Source organism: Selaginella moellendorffii, unplaced genomic scaffold (genome assembly GCF_000143415.4).
Source record: "Selaginella moellendorffii unplaced genomic scaffold, v1.0 SELMOscaffold_2, whole genome shotgun sequence".
NCBI classification, from domain to species: Eukaryota; Viridiplantae; Streptophyta; class Lycopodiopsida; order Selaginellales; family Selaginellaceae; genus Selaginella; species Selaginella moellendorffii.
Genome location: NW_003314263.1, coordinates 470,721 through 490,559, shown reverse-complemented (window position 1 = coordinate 490,559; position 19,839 = coordinate 470,721). Strand labels below are relative to the sequence as shown.

Sequence of the window (19,839 nt, the reverse complement as noted above, 5' to 3'; positions counted from 1 at the left end):
TAACTCTTTTTTTGTAATGTTAAATTTCTTATTTTATTTTTTAGAAATATTTTTATATCAAAGTGAAAGCATTATTAAACTGATGGATATAATATGAATTTAAAACTATTGATGTAAATTCATCTATAAAGGTTTTAAAAGAAGTTGCACAAAATGTCATAAATGCCAAATTGAATATATGTTGTTATACGATTGAATTTTGTATAACAACATTCTCTTTACAAAACCCTTATGATCACAAGATCAGTGTCCACACCGAGCAGAATAGCGCACTCCAAATAAATTTGGACCAAGCCTGATCATTTCCATTATATGTAAAAAATTTATTAAATATATATATTTGAAAGTGGTTTAGAAGGATAAAGATTGAAACAAAAAAGAGTGGATTTTTTTATTGTTCATTATTAGAATAAAAAATATTTTGTAATGAATTTGGTAAAGAAATTTTTAGGGCTTTATCCAAGAATCACTTTACAATATAACAAATTATTAAGTTATTTATCTTATTTATATAATTACATAAATCATGATTAAATAAAAATATATTAATTATAAAATATCATCAAAATTTAACAATATCTGATTTAATTAATTTAACTTTTAAGACCTATGGAGACTTATAAAATTTTATTTATATTATCTAACTAGGCTATTTTAGTCAATTTGTTTATTATTGTACTAACTTGACTATCCATAACAAATCCTTCTCTTTCATAACCCATTGGAAAATCACATGAAGGTAAACATTTTCTTAATCTTTCATAGATACAATCTTTATATATAATTTTTTATTCCAACTCCTTCAACATTAACACTATCTTGGAATGGCCTTTGAAAGGCTTGCAAATATAAGCTTGAGAATGATCTCGTAAGCGATTTTTGTAACAACAACAACAAACACCATTGTGAATGAGATTCTCACAGCAATTTGAAAGTGTTTCTCCATGAGGAGCATTTTAGTGTGTGCTGTTATTGATTGAGCATTTGTAAGAACACAACACACAAACTGTAAAGTAAGCTTTGAATGGCAGGAAATCACTTTACCTGTCATTTGGACAGAATAGTTGATAGTTAAAACTAGGTTTTGCTAGTTCTTCAGCTTACCATTGCCATGCTTGTTTAGTTTCTAAACTCCAGGCATACCTTGGAGAACTTCTTATAGAGCGAACAAGAGATAACGAGAGATAACAAAAGATTAGAGAAGAGCTACGCTTCTTTTTGCTATTTGTGATATATTCCTAATTGTGATAAAGTTTCTTTATTAATTACAAATTGTGAATACAAAAATGTGCATATTATATTAGCAAAACCAAACCAGTTTATTTATTTCGCATGATATATAACTTCCTATTTACAGTGTACAAAAGTTGAAAGCTATGAAATCTTGGTCTCGGGTGGTCGTGGTTGCTCCCCCTCGGGAGGAGGAGTTTGCTCTGGAACAACAGGCATGAATGGTCCACTCGTGCCTAAGCATGCCCCCTCCTCAGTGATTATGTGAGCTACTTGAATCAAAATCTCTTGCTGCGCTTTGAAGAAAGATGGACCTCCCTGGATCGACGAAAACCAAAAACAAATCCTTGAACAGAAAGTAACACTTAGCGTGGAACTTACCGGAGCTCGAATGATACAAAGAAGTCCTATGTCGAGGCCGAGCGATCCCATGGACTTAAGGTAGCACATTGGAGGCTGGCTTCCCTTGTCGACCTCCTTGTGCCACCGCAAGTACTGGACAACGCGGTTAGTTATCTTCTCGATCAAGAAGATGTCCTGGTTTCTGACTTGAAATGTTGCCTCGAGCAGCTTGTCCTTTGCCCTGGAGTAATTGATAATCACCTGAAGAGAATAATGGCTGGATGAAACTAGTGAGAGATAGAAGTACGAGTTCTGAGTTTCTGTATGATTCAGACCTGGTTGATAAAGGCCTGATTGGGAACGAGTACGGGAACTTTGTCAAAACCAAGTAGCTTGGTTTGAAGAAAGCCAATGTCCTGGACTTCTCCCGAGAAAGAGCCAGCCTGCGTGTAGCAAATGTTCGGTACATTTCCAGCTGTGGCCTGTAAAGTCACTCACCTTTATCCGCTCTCCAATAACGAATGGTCGTGTCATGAAAAGAATAGCCCCGCCAAAAACGTTGCTTACAATCTCCTTTGCAGCCAGACCGACGGCCAAACCTGCATAGAAAACGAAAAGATTAAAATAATCCCAAAAAAAAAAAAAAACAAAAAGAATTTGACGATGGAAAAATACCAGATATACCACCGACAGCCAGCAACGAGCTCAATGCAAACCCACAAACTTCAGCAATACTTGATGCTGCCAAAAAATATAGAAACAACGAAGCCACCTTGTCGATTGCAACAACACGAGGCTGCAGCAAAACAGCTACATTAGCTGCTAAGAAAATGTCCAATCCTCATGAAGCTTACCGCATCGATTCTCGACTTTGAAGCAAGATGATCAACCATAATTCGCTTCCAGCGAAGTAAAAACCATATCACAGCAACGACGAGGCCAATGGCTCGGACTTTCCCGATCACATAGTGACCAACCTTGAGCGGTGTAAGTACGTTGACACTGCAAAAAAAACTTCTAGTAAAAATTGTTTCTAGCAAAAATAGAGATTTGTTCACTCACAATCTTGTGGAAGCCCATAACAAAACTGTTAACTTGATCGGACCCCTCACTGCTGTAAAGCTGGAGTCTTCATAGTCTTCACTTTGTACCTCCTGCTGCTCCGGCTTTGTGTTCCTTATGTACAGCCTGTGTAAACATAATTTCGTCTAAGGACTGGCAAAAGATAAAACTTTGACAGAAAACTTACAACTTACTTATTCAGCCACCGACAAAAGGAGTCGACTTTGATGAAGACAACATAAAAGAATCCAAAAATCAATGCTTCACGCACGAAAATAATAGCCTGCAAAAACAAAAGATGAGCGACAAGAGAAATCTCTTCCAGACCTGACGCTTACAAGATATTCACTGCTGTGGAGACGCGAGTGGATTTTCACGGGCAACCAGCTGAAGATGTCGAAGTTTTTCGGGAAGTATGGACTAAAGAGCGTCCGCAGCCTCCTGAAAATATAGCTACTCACACGGTCGAGGAAATTGTCGCTAAACTCTGCCACGCTCTCGAAAGGCTTGGCAATTGGAAAAGATGGCCGGTTTTCATTGTCCTTGTCCCTAGAACTCCTGGATGCCAAAGTCTTAGATCTCAAATGCCGCTTAAGCGTGAGCTCGTCACCTACAAAACGAGATGCTTAAGCGTGAGCTCGTCACCTACAAAACGAGATGGTGGCAGCTGGAAGAAATGAAATATAAGTAGAACACTAACACGAAAGAAAAATATGTAAAGCTTACCTTGGAGGACGAAGAACAAGGACATCCAAAATTCCTAGGCATCGCAACACATTCTCGTGTCACGATCCTTGCGCTCTTGCTTCCAAATCTTCGCCACCCTCCTCCGCCTAAATCCCTGGACGGCGCTGCTACTCTCATCCTCGCGCTCAAGCCATGCCACTCCAACGATGAGGCTACGGAGGCCATTGCCGGAGAGACACATGCTTATAGACACTCTCCCTTCTCCTGGGATTCAAGCTTTCTCGCGCGCGCGCGGTGCTGGAGGAGCCATGGATTCAGGGGAGAAGATTGATCGCTACCGCATTGCTATAAATCCCTACGAAACGGACGACGGATCCTCTTCATTCTCGAGCGCCTGGAAACCCTAAACGTGCAGAAATGTGCAAGGAATATTCGAAGGCGCCATTAATTTGAAAACCACAAGTATGGTTTAGTTAATGAAAAGTAAATATAAAGGTTTATGATTATAAATAGTGCTTTAATATAAATGAAAATTTTAGCCATTGATTGGGTTAAATTTCAACCATAGAAAAATAATAGATTGAGAATATTCATGCTGAAAGTGATTTCTGCTTATTTTACCCTTTTTACCCCATAAAATCATTCAGATTTTTATAAGCTACTGTTATGTCAGTACACAACTTTTACACATGCTGTATTAATATTTATACCATATAGGCACTAAAGAGAATTTTTTAAAAAAAAACTAGAAAAATCATAATGAATGAGACAATTTTTTATATTTTCTTAGTAAAATTTATTAACAGTTTAATCTAGTAGGTGTATGATTCTTTGAAACTTCTAGAAATAGCCCAGTTCTTATTGCCTCAATTCTCACACTAAGCGATCCATTGTCCAAATATATGGTTCCACCTCTATTATAAGGTTTTATGCATTTATCCCATATTATGTTTAAAGCGTCATCTACATCACTTCGAGTTACACTACTATGGTGCTTTGTTTAGCAGATAACATAAATGGAAAAAAAAGCAAAAAATATTTCTTCATTTTCTCTACAAAATTATAACAAAATCACAAAAAGACATATATATGCACCTTCCATTTCTTGGATGGTAAAACCAAGACTAGATGGTCCACAGATGGAGAACAGTAGAAGGGATAGGTGGATGAAGTAGGCAGCCCTAGGGCGTTTTAACATTTTAAATGTTAAATCTGGCTCCAAGTTGCCATTTGGTATGATAGTCTGCTACATATACCCATGGAAGCAAATGGAACCAGGCATGGTTAGTGAAAATGGGCAACATGAATGGATGATCACCTAAAGTTCCTGGTATGTTCTACAGTCAACATTTCAAAGTTGTTTCCAAATATGTCCACGTGGCTGCTTGACTCGACGTTTTTACGAGTTCTTGGGCTCTTAGGTATTAAAAGGTTAAGATTTGTCAACCTTGCGCAGCTGGTGTAGTGGTATCATAGTACCCTCCCACGGTACTGACCGGGGTTCGATTCCCCGGCTGCGCATTTTTTCTAATCGTCCTTTTGAAAAAGTTTTTAACTTTATGAGAGTCGCCTAGGTAGTGGATGCGCGAGCAGCATCGATTTTGTTCGCTACTTCGCAGTTTCTCCCAAGAGCGGTCCCTCGCCCGGATCAAAAGGCTTCACGAAATTCTGCGAGAGAATGGCTATGATCGAGATGATACAATGCTGGGAAATGTTCTTGTCCAGGCATATGGGAACTGCGGCAACATTGAGGAATCTCGATTCGTGTTTGGGAGGATCCGGCACAGGAACATCTTCTCGTGGACAATCCTTCTTGTGGCAAATGCCCAAAATCGGCATCTTGAGGACGCTAGGCTTGTCTTTGATAGAATGCCACAGAGAAATCTTATCGCATCTAATGCAATCCTTGCGGCGTTTTGGAAGTCTGGAGATTTTGAATCAGCCGAAGTTATGTTTGAGAAGATGGAGACTAAAAACACTGTCACGTCGAACACAATGCTTACCGCTTATGCCCAAAATCGGCATTTGGATAAAGCTCAAAAGTTCTTTGATCTAATACTTGATCGGGATGCTTTTAGCTGGTCGATTCTCGTCAATGCTTTTGCACAATGCGGCTATATGGATCACGCAAAGAACATTTTTGACCTGTCTCCACAGAGAGATTCTTCCCTTTGGAACGCCGTCATTGCGGGATATTCCAGAAATGGAGATTCCGCGTCTGCTTTGGCTACGTTTCATGCAATGGATCTCCAGCCGGATCAAATTACTTTCGTTTCAGCAATCGATGCATGTTCGACTGTCGAGGAATTGGAAGAAGTTCGTGAAAAGTTGGCGAGCTTTGATTTCAGAAGGGCGGTTTACGTGGGAAACGCATTAATTGCGACGTATGGAAAATGTGGTCAGAGCATTTGTGCTAGAGATGTCTTTGATCAAATGCCGGCAAGGGATGTTCAAACGTGGAATACCATTTTAGCGACATATGCCCAAGCAGGGCATATGCGAAATGCTCAAGACACCTTTGAGAGAATGCCATCTCGAGATGTAGTAACGTTCAACTCCATGGTGGCAGCTTTCTCTCAAGACCGCAACCTTTCCAAGGCCAAAGAAACCTTTGATGAATGTCCGTGTGTAAACTTACAGTCCTGGAATGCTTTGCTCGCAGGATTTGTAAACAATGAGTTAGCAAAACAGGCCATTACACTCTTTGTCTCGATGGACTGTGAGGGCCTCCAGCCGAACAAGCTCACGTTCTTGGCTGCCCTAGATGCTGCTGCGATGCTATGCTCCTTGTCTCTGAGTGAAAAGCTACACGAAGAAGCAACAGTTCTTGGCTTCGAATCCGACGTTTTCATTGCAACATCACTTGTGACACTTTACGGAAGATGCGGCAACGTAGCAAAAGCAGCTGCGGTGTTTGAAACGATGCGTTCGAGGAATCTGGTATCTTGGAACGCTATGCTTGCAGCATATGCCCATAATGGGCACTGCAGGAAAGCCATTGGGCTGCTGAAAACAATGGACGTTTCGGGTGTTCGTCCCGATAACGTCACCTTTGTGAGCGTTGCAGACGCTTGCTCCGGCCTCGGAAGCCTGGCCACCTCTCGACTTGTTCACAAAACCATGACCGAAAGCGTGATTGACAAAACAAACGACGTTACTCTTTGCAACTCACTCGTAAACATGTATGCAAAGTGTGGCAGCGCTCGAGATGCGTGGAGGGTCTTCACGGCAATGCCGAAGCGAAACGCCGTGACTTGGAACTCTATAGTTGCAGCATTTGCCCAGAACGATCGGCCGCGCGAGGCTATCCATCTTTTCAACTTGATGTGTCTGGAAGGTGGCGCTCCAAACGAAGTTACGCTCTTGAGCGTTCTCGCGGCTTGTAGTCACGCTGGGATGGTCGGTCGAGGCTGGAGTTTCTTCCATTCCATGAGAGATGACTTTGGGGTGGCGCCCAAGATGGAGCACTACGCCTGCCTGGCGGATCAACTGGGGCGAGCTGGGCATCTGAAAGATGCTCAAGGGATCATTGATATCATGCCTTACGAGCCCCACTCCAATGCTCGAGTGGCGCTGCTAAGTTCCTGCGGTGTTCACGGCGATGTTTCCATTGGAAAGTGTGCGTTTGATGAGCTCGTCGCTTTCGATCCGGAGAACGGAGCTTCGTATGTCTTGGCTTCCAACTTCAAAGACTAGACGCTCTGATCTGTGGATGCAGTTTCTTTCGAAGAGTGATGCTGTAAAAATACAAAGATGGAGTGGCTAAGATGATTCTAGGATGGAGCAAGCAGCTCGCACTGATAGTTTTGTACCTCGACACTAAACTTACAAACGGAAGCCTCTTCTTGCTCCTCGTCCTGCTGTTGCTGCTGCTGCTGCTGCAGCTGCCCATGCCTGGTTTGCTGCGCCTCCATCCTCCTTCGCAACTCTAGAGACATGAGTTTAGCCTGAGTGGCAATGAAACACGAGGCTTACTCTTGTTTGCAATCTCCTTTCTCGTGAGATCGAGAAACTCTTCCCAGGTGAGAGCATCCAGTTCGAGTTTAACGGTCTGAGAGAGCTCAAAGTTTGGGACCCTTCCACACATGTAAGCGGCCCTGCGAAGCGAAAGTTAGAAGGACTAGCGAGAGGCTTCACGCAATGAAGGAGAAGATATAGAAACTATACCCAAGAAACTAGCTAACCTGTCGTAGAGATGAGCGGCATCTTCCTTTGTGGAGACAGTTCCAAGGTGCACTTGTTTCTTGCCGACTTTGATCGCGGATTGCCACTTCATGTTTTTGAAATAAACACCTCGCAAGCACAAGGTGTTGTGCTTCTTCCTCTGGTAAGTTCGCTTCTTTATCTCAAACTCTACACACCAGGAAGAAAGTTTTAAGTATCTCGACATAGTTGTGATTGTTTTGATCAATCGCTTACCAGTACTACGAGAACGAGAATGAGCACCATTCCCCGCTCCACTGCCAGTAGGCGATGAAAACTTCGCCAAAAGGCTCTAAAAGAGAAACAAATCGCGATAAGAAACAAGACCGACCAAGTTCCTCTCTACCTAGATCTTTACTTCTTGCGAACGAAGCTACTCCATACCTTGCTGCTTGTTTCAGGAGTACAAGGTCGCAAAGTTCTCTTCTTCCGTCGCTTAACAATCACTGTGCAAGCAAACAAGCCAAATGAGCTAAGAGAATGGAGAAAAAAGGAGAGATTGAGAAGCTAACCTGCGGAAGCAGCGATTAATCGACGCCTTCTGATGCTAACCATGGAGTAGTATCCTGTCACAGCGTCACTCGTCAGCAAATCCGGGAAGAAAACCTCCCTTGCGCTAGAAATCTTCGAGAGAACACTCACCTGGTGTGATTTAAGACGAATTTCTTGCTCCTTGCCAGCAGCCGATGCCGCATTTGCAGATTTAGCTCGCTACACCGCAGCGCTACACGTGCTCGCTCGCGCGTTTAGGGTTCTTCTCTCGCGCACGGACATAGACGGTCGGAAAAACCCACAATCCACTTTCCAGCTGTATATTCCGTTACTTGACGGTATGTTCATTCTCCCTTTAAACCCTTTCACTGTCGTGAATATTCTTATTTTAGTGCTAGGTCAAAGCGATGGAGCTTCGTTGATCGAGGTAACTCTCTTAGGGCTTTGAGATTCTTCTTATCGCATGCTTGCTCGTTCTCTGGCCGCGCTGCGATTTAGCGCGCGAGTAAATCCATCGCCAGTGATTTTTCGCTGGAAATTGGATAATGGATAGGATTGCCGCTTGAATGTTCTTTATTCTTTGCAGCTTTTCTGTGTGGTGCATGTATATATCTTCATTCATTCGAATGTGATTTTTTATTTCTCGCGTCCTTCCTGACAGTCAATTTCCAGAAGAAGTGTTTTTTTTTTTTTTTGTTCTTTTATCCGGAAGGAGAGAAAGAGGAAGGCAACCAAAATTACAGGATATGGACATTTCGTCCGGTTTCTAGTTTCTATACCGATGAAACTTCGAGTACCTCCGGATGGCTGCTTTTCTGGCTCGCTATCAACGGTGTTGACACCTTGAGAGCCGACGATTCCTCCGAGGTATGCTTCACTTCCCTGAGCAAAACAACCACTTCTCTCATGGTTGGTCTTCCAGATGGCTTGGAGTTCGTGCAAAGCAGTGCTATCCCGAGAACTTGGAGCATCTCCTGGACTTCGGGGTCGGGCATTCCTTGCATCCTCGGCTCGAGCACCTCCACCGCGGAAGCCGACGTCTTAAGCTGCTCGCGTATCCACTTGACGAGGTCGACGCCTTCGCCGAATTCGTGCTCTACAGCTCGTTTGTTGGTGAGGATCTCGAGCAGCACGACACCGAATGCGTACACATCGTTCTTGGTGGTGATCTTTAAGGTGTAGCCGTATTCTGGAGGGGATGCGTAAAGCACTAAGTCACGGATGGCAATGAAAACAGAAGGTGGTACAAACCTGGGGCGATGTAGCCGTATGAGCCAGCGATCCTCGACACGGTTTTGGCACTCCGAGACACGTCCATCAGCTTGGCAACTCCAAAGTCTGCTATGCGAGCTTCCAGCTGGGAATCGATGAGAATGTTGGTGGACTTGATATCCCGGTGGACTATCGGCGGCACCGAGTCGTGATGGAGGTATGCCAGGCCTTCGGCAGCGCCAAGAGCGATGTTGTAGCGGACAGTCCAGTCGAGAGATTTCTGCTCCAGCAAAAGATCCGCAAGGCTGCCGTTTGGCATAAACTCGTACAGCAGCAGCATGGTGTCCTGGTTTGTACAGTAGCCGAGGAGACGAAGGATATTGCGGTGTCTTATCTGGCTCAGCGTGTCCACCTCGAGCTCGAATGGGATTCCGGAGCTGGACTCGCCTTTAGTCGTCATCCACAGGCTCTTCACGGCGAGAACTTCTCCGTTTGGCATCGCGCATTTGTAGACCGTTCCCGAGCTCCCACGGCCGATGACGTTCGACGAGACGAGGTTCTCCAAGACATCAGTCAGTGCAAAGTTGAGCCTCTGGAAGGTGGTCAACTTCCAGGAGCCGGGTGGATCCTGTTCGTGGTCCCACTCCCGGCTGGCGTTCCTCCTGGACGAAGAGACGACGCATATCAATGCGCCGAGCAGTATCATCAGTCCCAGGCCGAGCCCGAGAATGGCAGCTATGAGACTTCTTCGAGTGTGTGACGACTTACGTGACCGTTGTTCCGAGGCCGAGCATGCAGTCGATTCGCCGTTCCCGCAAAGTCCCGGGTTGCCAACGTAAGCCGTGGGTGTCATGTTTCGGAAAACCGGGGAGTCGGGCAGCGGGCCTTTAAAGTTGTTGAAGGAAACGTTGAGATACGACAAGCCCAGGGTGCTGAGCGGCGCTAGAGTTCCTGTCAGATTGTTGTGGGACAAGTCCAAAGACTCGAGTCTCGATAGGTGGAGAAACTCTTTCGGAATCGGGCCCTGGAGCTGGTTGAAGCTGAGATTAAGTCCCATCTGCAAGCTGGTCATGGTTCCTAGAGACGGAGGAATGCTTCCAGCGAGACGGTTGCCACCGAGATCGAGCAAGCTCAATCTGGAACACCCGCTAAGTTCTCCGGGGACCGATCCCGTCAGCCGGTTGTCGTTGAGCTTAAGAAGCACCACGTCGCCGAGACTGCCTAGTGCCGGAGGAATTGAGCCGTCGAGCCTGTTGAAGGAAAGGTCGAGCTTGTAGAGATTGCCAAGGCCACCAAACGTTGTTGGGATGCTCCCAGAGAGCTGGTTGCCGTGCAAGTCGAGCATTTGCAAGCTGGTTACTTTTCCCATGGCCAGAGGGAGGCTGCCTGTGAAACGATTCCCGGAGAGCTCTACATACGTCAAATTCGGCAGCTTGCTGATGCTCTCGGGGATGCTCCCGCTCATGTTGTTCTGCTGGAGACGAAGCCGGTTCAAGCTGAGACACTGGCCTATAGCTTCCGGGATGGGACCAACCAGCTGGTTTGCGAACAAGTTGAGGTACATGATATTCTCGAGCTGGAAGATTTCCTTCGGAAGTGGCCCCGAGAGCTGGTTGCTGGAGAGGTCGATCCGGAAAAGCTGCCTGCAGTTCCCAAGAGTTGCCGGGATTGTACCAGTGAGCTCGTTGTCCCAGACGTTCAAAGTCTCCAGGTGCTCGAGACGGCCCAACTCCAACGGGATACTTCCGGACAGGTCGTTGGACTGCAGTTCGATATCGACCAGGAAGGTGCAATTGGAAAGCTCCACTGGGATTGATCCGGTCAGCCTATTCAAGCTCAAGTCCAAGTATTGCAGCTGCTTGAGCTTTCCGAGCTCTTTTGGAATGGGACCGTCGAGCAAGTTCTGGGGGATATCCAGCTGGACGAGGTTGTAGCAATTGCCGAGCTCCGGAGGAATGCTGCCTTCGAGGCTGTTGTTCCATATCCAGAGCGCTTCCAGGTTCTGGAGCCGGCCATACGCGTATGGAATCTCACCTGTGAGCTTGTTCTCGAAGAGGGACAGCTCCAAGAGGTGCGTACAGTTTCCGAGCTCCGCTGGGAGTGCTCCACTGAGCGAGTTCTGATGCAGATAGAGCGAGCGGAGCTTCGTCAAGCGGCCAATGCTGGACGGAATGCTGCCTGTGAGTAAGTTCGTAGCAAAACCCAGAATTGTCAAGCTCTCACAGTTGCCAATCTCAGGGGGTATGGAACCTGTCAAGGCATTTCCTCCTGCTCGTACCTCTTGGAGTTTTTGAAGCTTTCCAATCCACGCTGGGATGCTGCCGCTGAGATGGTTGTCGGAGATGTAGAGAAGCTGGAGTTTGAGACAAGAAGCAAGCGTCGCAGGAATCCCTCCGGACAAGAAGTTATGATTGAGGTGGAGCTCTTCCAGGTTGACCAGGTTCCCGAGCTCCCGCGGGATTTTCCCTATGAGCTGGTTGTGCTGGAGGTCGAGCGTCGTCAAACCGGTGCAGTTTCCAAGCTGCGGAGGGATCTGGCTGGATATGTTGGCACTGGACAAGTTGAGAGTTTGCAGCGATGTGAGAAGTCCAAACTCAGCAGGAATGGTGGCTTGAAGATCCATGTAAGCAAGTGAGACGCTGACAACTTGACGCAAAGAAGAGCACTCGACACCAATCCAACCGCTGCAAGGATCACCTTGCGAAGCATTCCAACTCGACTCCAGTACGCTCCTGCTGCTGCCTTGTGCCGAGCCGAGGAGTGCGAGCAAAGCCTTGGCTTCCGGCGACGGCGATACGGATTGACCGAGAAGGAGCGAGCCGAGCAGCAGCGTCCAGAAGAGGAGAAGGAAGCATCCCATTTTGCGGTGCCGTGTTCTTCCTTCTCCTCTTTCTCTTCTTCTTCCAAATGCCGGTAAGTTTGCTCTCTCTGCCGGGACTTATTCTAAACTCCGTGGTGATATTTTCCCTGCTAGAGCTGCGAGCTTGGAGGACAAGTCCCGCTTCATTACAAGCACGCAGTTGGCAATCAATCAACAGCGGGCCTGAAGAGACAAAACAGCTACCATATGGCTACTCCGTCGATAGATCCGCTGATCAAAATGTGGTCTCGTTGCTGAAGTATATGCTGCCAAAGTATGTGAGGGGGAATGCGGAAAACACCACTCAGTGCCTGTCGGTCCTCGATGTTTTCTTTTAAGGCTACAGCAGAAGAGAAGCAATCAGGCAGGCGGCGGGCTAACACGGCAGCACCGCTCCATCACTCTTAACTCTCTCTCTCTCTCTCTCTCTCCCTCTCTCTCTCTCTCTCCCTCTCTCTCCCTCTCTATTTTCTTAAGTTTTCTGAAAGCTGTTTTTCTACGACTAAAGCCTTTCTGTATTCATGTGCAGGGGGAGGACGAGGACAATGTGATCCAAGCAGCGATCCAAGCAGCGACTACGCAAAAGTTGGCCACCTCAACCGGAGATGACGACAGACAAGTAAGCCCCTCGCTCCCTCCCTGCTGCTTGCAATGTCATCTAGAACCAAGTGGCTCCCCTCGCGAACTTTTCTCTGCCGCTGTGCTGCAAGCGTAAAACTTTGATTTTATTTTTTCAAATCTTGCCTCTCCAGCCATGCCCTGGGTGTTACTCACTTTTTCTCAGGCCAAGGACCTCCAGATTTCACCATCAGGGCCAGAATCAATGCAGTAGCCCCAGAAAAACAGCAGAGAGCCGCCAGTGCTTGTAGAAAGAATGGCAGCGCAGCGATAAGAGCGAAGGAGAGAGAGAAGGAGAAAACAAAGAACTAGTGAGGCGCTCTCTGCTGTACAAGCCTGAGCCCGAGTGAAGCCTTAGCACTCTCCTTTTCGCTGCTGCCATGCATTGGTGGTGCTGTTGTTGCTGCTTTCTTTCTCTCACTCTCCCCTCTCTCTCATAGTTGTTCCTCCTTCATTTCTGTGTGTGTGGTCTTTTTATATTCTTCCTGTCTGTCTTCCTGACTACAGAGCTGTGCTTGTTTTTTTTTTCTCTCTCTCTCTTTCTCTTTTCTGGTTTGTTTTTTTGTTTTTCGTTCTCGGGAGAAAAAGTGTTATGGCTACTTTTTTTCTTCCCGGCTCCTGACAGTTATGGCATGGTCCCCTCAGAGTTCATTTAATCAAATGAATTGTTTTTCTATCGCTCATACAGGAAGCATGAGAGATTTCGACCTGTGTGGTGAGTGACTGAGAACGATATATTCCCGCTCCTCTACTACACTGTGTGGTCCTCGAGCTAGAACTATGTTCATATTTTAATACTTGTTTCCTTTTCATTGCCTTTTCGCCCCTCCAACTTTGCTTTCTTTGTGGTGGATAATGTTTTCTTTTTTTGGGTGAGCGCAGCACTGATTTTCACGAGTTTTCCAGATTCAGGATTCTCGCCCGTGGGATTAGTGCGGGCCGGTGCACGAGACTAAATTTGTGGAGCTTATTAAGTGCGTTGGCTACGACTTTGAGACGATCTTTGAGCTCTTGCTACTTCGGGCTCCAAGGCGGATCTGCTTCCTCTACAAGGTACAGCCATTTCTTGTTTATTCTCCCTGGTCGGTAAGACTGCGTCAAAATCTTACGCATCTTACCGCTCTCGTTTTCTGCAGTGCACAGGATGTTCTTGGTGACTAATGCCAAGACTTATTTAAAGAGGTGAGCGCCGCGTTCTGAATTAAGTTAAAACTGGTGTTTTCACTCGCAGGTTCTTGCTACCGGAATGACGTCAATGTTCTCTCCATCGATTCACCGTGGCTTAGGTGTGATGCCTCTCTCAATCAAGCTCCTGCTCGTTTTCCTAAGTTCTCCTACTTTAAAGTTTCTGGTACTACCTACAGTGGCTGGCTGACTGTTTCGCTTGTACAGGAGCGCGACTTTGTCTAGTCCCTCAAAGGTGGAGGTGGCGGAGTGGAAGTATACGCGACAAAATGAGAAGCTACATAGGTATGCTAGCTATGGGCAAATTGTGGTCCTTTCTCTTTGATACCATAACACACTTCTGCCTGCTTTTCCTGCCGCTGGGTGCTCCTTTCTGGGGGTTTGTTGTTTGGTTGAAGTGGAGAAAGGGAGAGGTGTATGTAAGCTAGAGGATCTTAGCCTATAGTGTCCAGTCTACTCCAGCCAGAAGCCGCTAGAGGTCACTATTCCCCACTAAGTTCTCTTTTCCTCTCTCTCTGAGCAGCCTTCGTTTCCCTTGTCCTCCTCTTAACGTGCTCTGACTGTATGTACAAGGTAAGATATTGTGTGTATGCTACTGTTCAATGATACTCGTTACTTAGCTCTTGTCGGGATTGGCATGAGGTTCTCTTGTGCTGCAACTAACATAATGGAAGTTTTAGATTATACGTGGCAAATATTCGTTTGGTGGAGGAGAGGATGGGAATGAGCGGAGCTGAGCTCAACAATGTGTAGCTGCTGGCTGGCCTCTGCTAATCATTGTCATTGTTGGTGGTGATCCATATTCTCAATCGGCTATGCTGGAAGCGAGCACAAGGTACTTGAATTCTAGCGAGTTTCTATTTTGGAGTTTGGCAAGGAGCCACATAGCTACAAACCTTGTTGTTCCCCGCAGAGTTTTTCCTTATTGACTAATGGCTACATTCCTTTTGAATACAGACGAGCGAGCTATAGGCTATGGAGTTTATAATCTGGGCCAGCGCTAGTTATCAGGTACTTAAAACGTTTTTCCCGTCTCTTTCTCTCTTCCCGCTGTTCATTGATGTTGTTCCTAGGATCGATTCGTCTTCACCATGTATTCTAGTGGATTCTATGCGGAGGAGCATTATGCAAGTCGCGGTAAAGCTTGTGCTGGACAGAATTTGTTTGGCATTTGGTGGGATCCTTTTGACGGCGTTATATCCGACCATTGACTAATCTCTACATCGCAGGCTTGTCAGAATCAACTCTGGATCTTTACGATGGATTGTCACAGAACAGTGAACGCAAACTCGTTGTTGATCCATTCTCCAGCAAAATAGAATTGAGTTGTCAACGCGAGCACCAACGAAAGGTAAGTGGCTTCACTTTTTGGAAGCTATGCACTTTATCCGTCGACTACTGCTGATGTCGGATTGATTCCATTGTCGTAGAATACTTGCGTCGTTTCTTGATCACTGCTGAGCGAATCACGAGCATTTCCACAGAATCTTTAGTACCAATCTACGGAGATTTTAGTCACAATCAGCTGTGCGATGGTTCGATCATAGAGGTACGTTTGGGCTATTTTCTCCCGAAACATGGAATTTTGCTGAATGCTTTATTTTCTCCTTTTGTTCTTTACCCTTGGCATTTTGGAGGACGTCCACTTAACTGGCAAGGCAGTCCACTTGCGAACAGGGTTCCGTGGCATGACTTTCCGGTTTAGATTTCGAGGTGCCATATCTTTGTTACTAAAAACTTCCAGGTACTGTATGATCTGCGACAGAGATTGTAAAGCTCGGTCATATTCGCCAGGAATTTATAAAAAAAAAGTGTGCTCAAGCCAAAGGAGTAAAATCATGATGCATGATTTAGATTTCACCATATCTTGAGGTTCCTTCTGTCAGACAATATTATGAACAACTTTCTCCTGGAAATGTTACTAGGCACCGTTTCTCTATGATCTGCGAAAGAGAAACGATGATCGGTTTTGTTTTATTCGCAAGGAATTGCCACACACTTCATTCAAAGAACATTCCAGCTTAAGAGTCTCTCAAGCCAACGGAGTATAATCTTGTTTCATTTCTTCGTCCGGCTGGCACGAGAAATAAAACGCTACGTGTACGCTCGACCACCACAAAGAGCCTACAGGCACCAGATCCAGAGCACTATCCACCACCATTCCTTTGTGCTGGCCGCTAAGTTATTAAGAGCGCCCACGTCAAACACAAAGTAATGCATCACCCACAGCGCCAAGCCCATGGGCAGATTTCGGTGGAGAAGCCTTGCTGCTTCTCGAAGTGCTCGCACCCCAGCGAATCCATCCAGCACCGCAACAGTAGCAGCAAGTGAAGCCACCATGGATAAGTATTCAGCGAAAGCCATCAGCGAGAATATCAAGTTCACTTCGTCGTGAAGATAGCTCAAACTGAGGGCAAACTCAAGCGCTTGGATCAGCAACGAGCAGAGTGCAACGCTGAGCAGCGCGAACCACACCCTCGGCCTGATGTGAAGAGCCTCCCACCTGGAAATCTCCTCGCCGGGGTGGACACGAGCAGCGGTGGAAAGCAGCGAGGCCGTGGACACCGTCCACAAGGCCGCGGAGATTGCCAGGGAAGAGAGCAGCGATCGCTTGTTTCGCTGTGACGTCGGAGACCCATCGCAGGAACGATTCCACAACCGCAGAAGATATGAAGGGCCCCGAGGAGGAAAGAGGCTTCGGATCGAGGCCCAGGAAGCTCAAAACAGCGGGTACAAGAAAGACTTGGACTCCCGCCGCTGGAAGGATAACGGTGAGAGATAGGAAGAGTTTGCTCTCTTTTTGACAAATAATTCCTGCGGCTTTGGAGATTGCATGAAAGCTTTTCCCTTCCATCGCTCGAGAATGATGTGTGAGATGTGTATTCCCATGTTATTTTATTCCATCACATACGGTCTAGAACGCGCTCTCGGCTTGACCTCAAGAGTAAAACGCGGGACTAAATTGATTAGCTTTAAAGTTCAAACAAATATATGAACTACTGCATTTCCCATGAGAGTTTCAAATTAAACCTTATCAATCATCTCCTTTAGACCGGTGCTTTATTTCTCCACCTCGAGCTTTTGACCAAGCTGACAGCGTGTTCTAGACAAAGTCATACGTGATGGAGTGTAGAGTGCCTGAGGTTGTCACTCTCGAGCTTGGAGGGGAAAAGCCCTCACGCAAACTTCAAAGCCGCATGACCTATTTTAAACAACGAGAGTATATCATCTCTACTTATCACTCACCTTGACGAGAACGGTGTCGCCTGAGATGAGATATACTCTCTTTGTTTAGAATAGGTCATGCGGCTTTGAAGATTGCGTGCTCTTGCTCTGAGTGCTCAAAAATATTATGTATAAAATACAAATAATATTTGCCAGACTCCAGCCTACACTTTTTCCAAAAGTTTCACACTTAAGGGTGGACATTATCATGTATAAGGGTCATCTTTCAGTACAGTTGCAGATCCTAAGAATTGTTATAGCTGGTATAATGAATGTGGAGCCTCAACAACACAATCCCCACTTGCAAGCCATCGCACTCAAGCTACAGAATGTGTTGTGGCCTCAACAGTAATTCAGCAAAAAGTTTAGCTCAGGTGATTACAACTGACCTCTAGCCCTAAGCAGCGGGCAATTGGATAGAAAGCCCGAGAGCCCAGCGTTTGTCAAGCTCTCAAACCCGCGTAGCTTGAACCATGGCCACAACGTCTAATTCATCTGCATTGAAAACTAGCTCTTCTGGCTGTGATGAGCTTTAGTCCCAGACAGCCAACAGCCTTCTTACCTCCAGTGATTCAAGCTTTGGAGAAGCTTGAGGCAACTCTGATGCCCCAGGCAGGCTCTAGTGAGAACGAGCAAGACTCCAAGAGCCCACTGACTTGAGAGGTGTTTCCAGAAGGATATGGAACAAGCCTTGAATTCCAATCAAACTCCTCTTCCAGTCATTAGGTTATGTCTTATAGCTAGCACACCTCTTACTAAATTTCATGGGAATAACGGGCCAATAGATTTTGTGAAAGAACTATTAAGGTTTTAATAAAGGTTTACTTTGAAGATTGCATTAATCGGTGATTGCACATTAAAGTAGTAAAACAAAAGTGGTAAAACTTTACTATATTCTTTAATTTTATTATGATAATTAATTAATTTTTAGCAAAAAATTAAAATGCCTTAAATGTCTAAAATTATAAACATAAGATTAATCTATACACACAAATCTCTTTTATTTAAAAGATTCCTAAAAATTATTATACATTTTCTATTTCTTTCTATTTATTGAAGAGTATATTCACCATTACTACTGTGAAAGCATTTGCCAAGGATGTTTTCATTAATCAAGAACAAAAGTTGACCAAACCTCTGCTAATACGATTTGAACTCAAGATTTATTATATATATATATATATATATATATATATATATTGATGGGCATATGAGATTAAACATGCACTCAGGGTTAGACAAGATTAATTCCAGGGTTTTGAGGACTTTGTAAAATTATTAATGAAATACTAAAACAATGGAGGAAAAAAAGATGAATTTCTATTAAAAAATCTAAAGACAAACTTTTGATAATTTGAACACTTTGATGCTGATTATCTAGCTCCAGTCAAATGCAACATACATAGTTTTCACCTATGATCTTAGAAATCTATAGGCAAAAGCACTCTAGTAGACAGCTTCAATGATTATTTCTATAGAATATGGAGACTCAAGTTCTGCGGCTATTGAAGGATTACATGGCATGCATACAGCTTAGGAAAATAATGAAGTTGAAGCCAATAAAGATTCCTCTAAGACCATTCTCATTCGTGTGCATCAACCTCACCAAGTACCATGAGTCTTTAGTAGGGCATATCACACAAACCTAAGAGCCCAAACTTGGATTGCCGCCATGTCTTGGGTGAGAATCTTCCTCTTGGTATGTAGCCCCTAAAGAAAACTAATTGCTCCATTGTGGATCTCTAGTAGCCTCCAATTCTAGGGCTCCATAGAAGTGTTCACTTGGCCCTCTCCACATGCCTTCTTCCCATATAGCATCTCACTTCCTTTTTCTCTTGGCCACTTTTCTAGCCGATTCCTCCATCTTACAATACCTTTACCTCATGGCCATTCTTAGACTCAAATCACACTATCTTGTAGGTTTGTATTGCTTTACTTTTCTATTTTGTCAGCATGCAATTCAAACAAGTTACAAGTTACTGCAAAGTACAAAGTGAGGATTAGAGATCCTTCTCCCTACTGCTCTAGGTCAATGACTTCCACACCCTCTAGCAACAATCTTCTTTTCTCACAAAGATTCTATCACCTAATGTTCAAAACCTAAATAAGACAATCGCCATCATCGAGGAAAAGATGGTGGTAGTATGACAAGACATCCAATATCTTCTGTCCTTCTAGAAGAACTCCCATTTCTTTTATCTCTCTCTCTCTCTTCAGCAAGTCAGAGCAGACAAGAATCATTCTTATAAGGCACATGGCCACCTTCATGAGTGTTATAGTCGGATTTTGGCATGGATCACATATAACAGATATCACCAAGGGCACCAGCATGAGTGTAGTATTACAAGTGAGCAGACAATAATGAATTGGTATAAATTATGTCATGATATTGGTGTTATCACATTAAGATTGATAGTCAATTATAGAAATTGATAAAATTAACTTTGGTAAGAAAAATTATAATCATAGTAGAAGAATAGAAGGTTAGTAGGTCTTTAAAGGAACTGAAGATGATTTAGATAAAATGTTTATGGTTCTGACTATACTGCACAAACTTTAATTGATATATTATATACATATGTTAAACCATGTAAGTTTTATTTCTATTATTATTTATAATTAATATTTTAGATTTTTGGGTTGGTTACAATTCAGAACTGTTGAATCAGTTGAACTTCACTCCTTTATACAATCAACCTCTCATAAAATTTTATTGATCTAGC

General features: G+C 44.6%; 4 protein-coding genes, 2 long non-coding RNA genes and 1 other non-coding gene across 8 annotated transcripts; 3 read left to right on the top strand and 4 right to left on the bottom strand.

Annotated features, from left to right (window-relative positions):
• Positions 1–1,279: 1,279 nt before the first annotated feature.
• On the bottom strand, positions 1,280–2,482 carry LOC9647158 (mechanosensitive ion channel protein 1, mitochondrial). The gene is made up of 6 exons (XM_024662176.1): positions 2,427–2,482; positions 2,248–2,368; positions 2,071–2,171; positions 1,908–2,015; positions 1,612–1,849; positions 1,280–1,548 (listed from the first exon to the last, which is right to left on the bottom strand). The coding sequence occupies exons 1-5, from the start codon at positions 2,463–2,465 to the stop codon at positions 1,739–1,741; spliced, it is 480 nt and encodes a 159-aa protein (XP_024517944.1). The 5' UTR covers positions 2,466–2,482; the 3' UTR covers positions 1,280–1,548; positions 1,612–1,738.
• Positions 2,483–2,515: 33 nt separating this feature from the next.
• On the bottom strand, positions 2,516–3,010 carry LOC112342113. Of its 2 annotated transcripts, XR_002990831.1 has the most exons (4): positions 2,973–3,010; positions 2,829–2,917; positions 2,635–2,760; positions 2,516–2,574 (listed from the first exon to the last, which is right to left on the bottom strand). It is a non-coding gene; the product is annotated as an uncharacterized LOC112342113 (long non-coding RNA). The 2 variants fall into 2 exon arrangements; XR_002990832.1 differs by lacking the exon at positions 2,973–3,010 and having other exon boundaries at positions 2,822–2,884.
• Positions 3,011–4,771: 1,761 nt separating this feature from the next.
• On the top strand, positions 4,772–4,842 carry TRNAG-CCC. The gene has a single exon. It is a non-coding gene; the product is annotated as a tRNA-Gly (tRNA).
• Positions 4,843–4,902: 60 nt separating this feature from the next.
• LOC112351363 (pentatricopeptide repeat-containing protein At3g09040, mitochondrial-like) lies at positions 4,903–6,950 on the top strand. The gene is made up of 2 exons (XM_024689115.1): positions 4,903–6,901; positions 6,940–6,950. Exons 1-2 carry the CDS (start codon positions 4,903–4,905, stop codon positions 6,948–6,950), a joined length of 2,010 nt encoding a protein of 669 aa, XP_024544883.1.
• On the bottom strand, positions 6,920–8,333 carry LOC112342230 (ethylene-responsive transcription factor-like protein At4g13040). The gene is made up of 8 exons (XM_024663729.1): positions 8,167–8,333; positions 8,037–8,090; positions 7,909–7,970; positions 7,741–7,816; positions 7,506–7,674; positions 7,297–7,418; positions 7,134–7,249; positions 6,920–7,058 (listed from the first exon to the last, which is right to left on the bottom strand). The coding sequence occupies exons 2-8, from the start codon at positions 8,077–8,079 to the stop codon at positions 7,014–7,016; spliced, it is 633 nt and encodes a 210-aa protein (XP_024519497.1). The 5' UTR covers positions 8,080–8,090; positions 8,167–8,333; the 3' UTR covers positions 6,920–7,013.
• A 363-nt stretch (positions 8,334–8,696) lies between these two features.
• LOC9647157 (probable LRR receptor-like serine/threonine-protein kinase At1g34110) lies at positions 8,697–12,508 on the bottom strand. Its single transcript, XM_002962306.2, has 2 exons — positions 9,268–12,508; positions 8,697–9,205 (listed from the first exon to the last, which is right to left on the bottom strand). The coding sequence occupies exons 1-2, from the start codon at positions 12,086–12,088 to the stop codon at positions 8,790–8,792; spliced, it is 3,237 nt and encodes a 1,078-aa protein (XP_002962352.1). The 5' UTR covers positions 12,089–12,508; the 3' UTR covers positions 8,697–8,789.
• Positions 12,509–12,535: 27 nt separating this feature from the next.
• LOC112340901 lies at positions 12,536–15,714 on the top strand. Its single transcript, XR_002990337.1, has 11 exons — positions 12,536–12,707; positions 13,613–13,759; positions 13,843–13,888; positions 13,938–13,992; positions 14,099–14,176; positions 14,572–14,726; positions 14,849–14,902; positions 14,965–15,065; positions 15,121–15,242; positions 15,322–15,440; positions 15,529–15,714. It is a non-coding gene; the product is annotated as an uncharacterized LOC112340901 (long non-coding RNA).
• Positions 15,715–19,839: the final 4,125 nt, after the last annotated feature.

Coding starts and splice junctions, on each gene's coding strand:
- LOC112351363 (XM_024689115.1), top strand. CDS start 4,903: ATGCGCGAGCAGCATCGATTTTGTTCGCTACTTCGCAGTTTCTCCCAA.
- LOC112342230 (XM_024663729.1), bottom strand. CDS start 8,079: ATGGTTAGCATCAGAAGGCGTCGATTAATCGCTGCTTCCGCAG. Junction 7,817..7,908: donor CTCCTGAAACAAGCAGCAAG/GTATGGAGTAGC, acceptor TTTCTCTTTTAG/AGCCTTTTGGCGAAGTTTTC. Junction 7,419..7,505: donor GCCGCTCATCTCTACGACAG/GTTAGCTAGTTT, acceptor TTCGCTTCGCAG/GGCCGCTTACATGTGTGGAA.
- LOC9647157 (XM_002962306.2), bottom strand. CDS start 12,088: ATGGGATGCTTCCTTCTCCTCTTCTGGACGCTGCTGCTCGGCTCGCTC. Junction 9,206..9,267: donor ATACGGCTACATCGCCCCAG/GTTTGTACCACC, acceptor CATCCCCTCCAG/AATACGGCTACACCTTAAAG.
- LOC9647158 (XM_024662176.1), bottom strand. CDS start 2,465: ATGGTTGATCATCTTGCTTCAAAGTCGAGAATCGATGCG. Junction 2,369..2,426: donor CAAAGTCGAGAATCGATGCG/GTAAGCTTCATG, acceptor GTTTTGCTGCAG/CCTCGTGTTGTTGCAATCGA. Junction 2,172..2,247: donor GGCTGTCGGTGGTATATCTG/GTATTTTTCCAT, acceptor TTTTCTATGCAG/GTTTGGCCGTCGGTCTGGCT.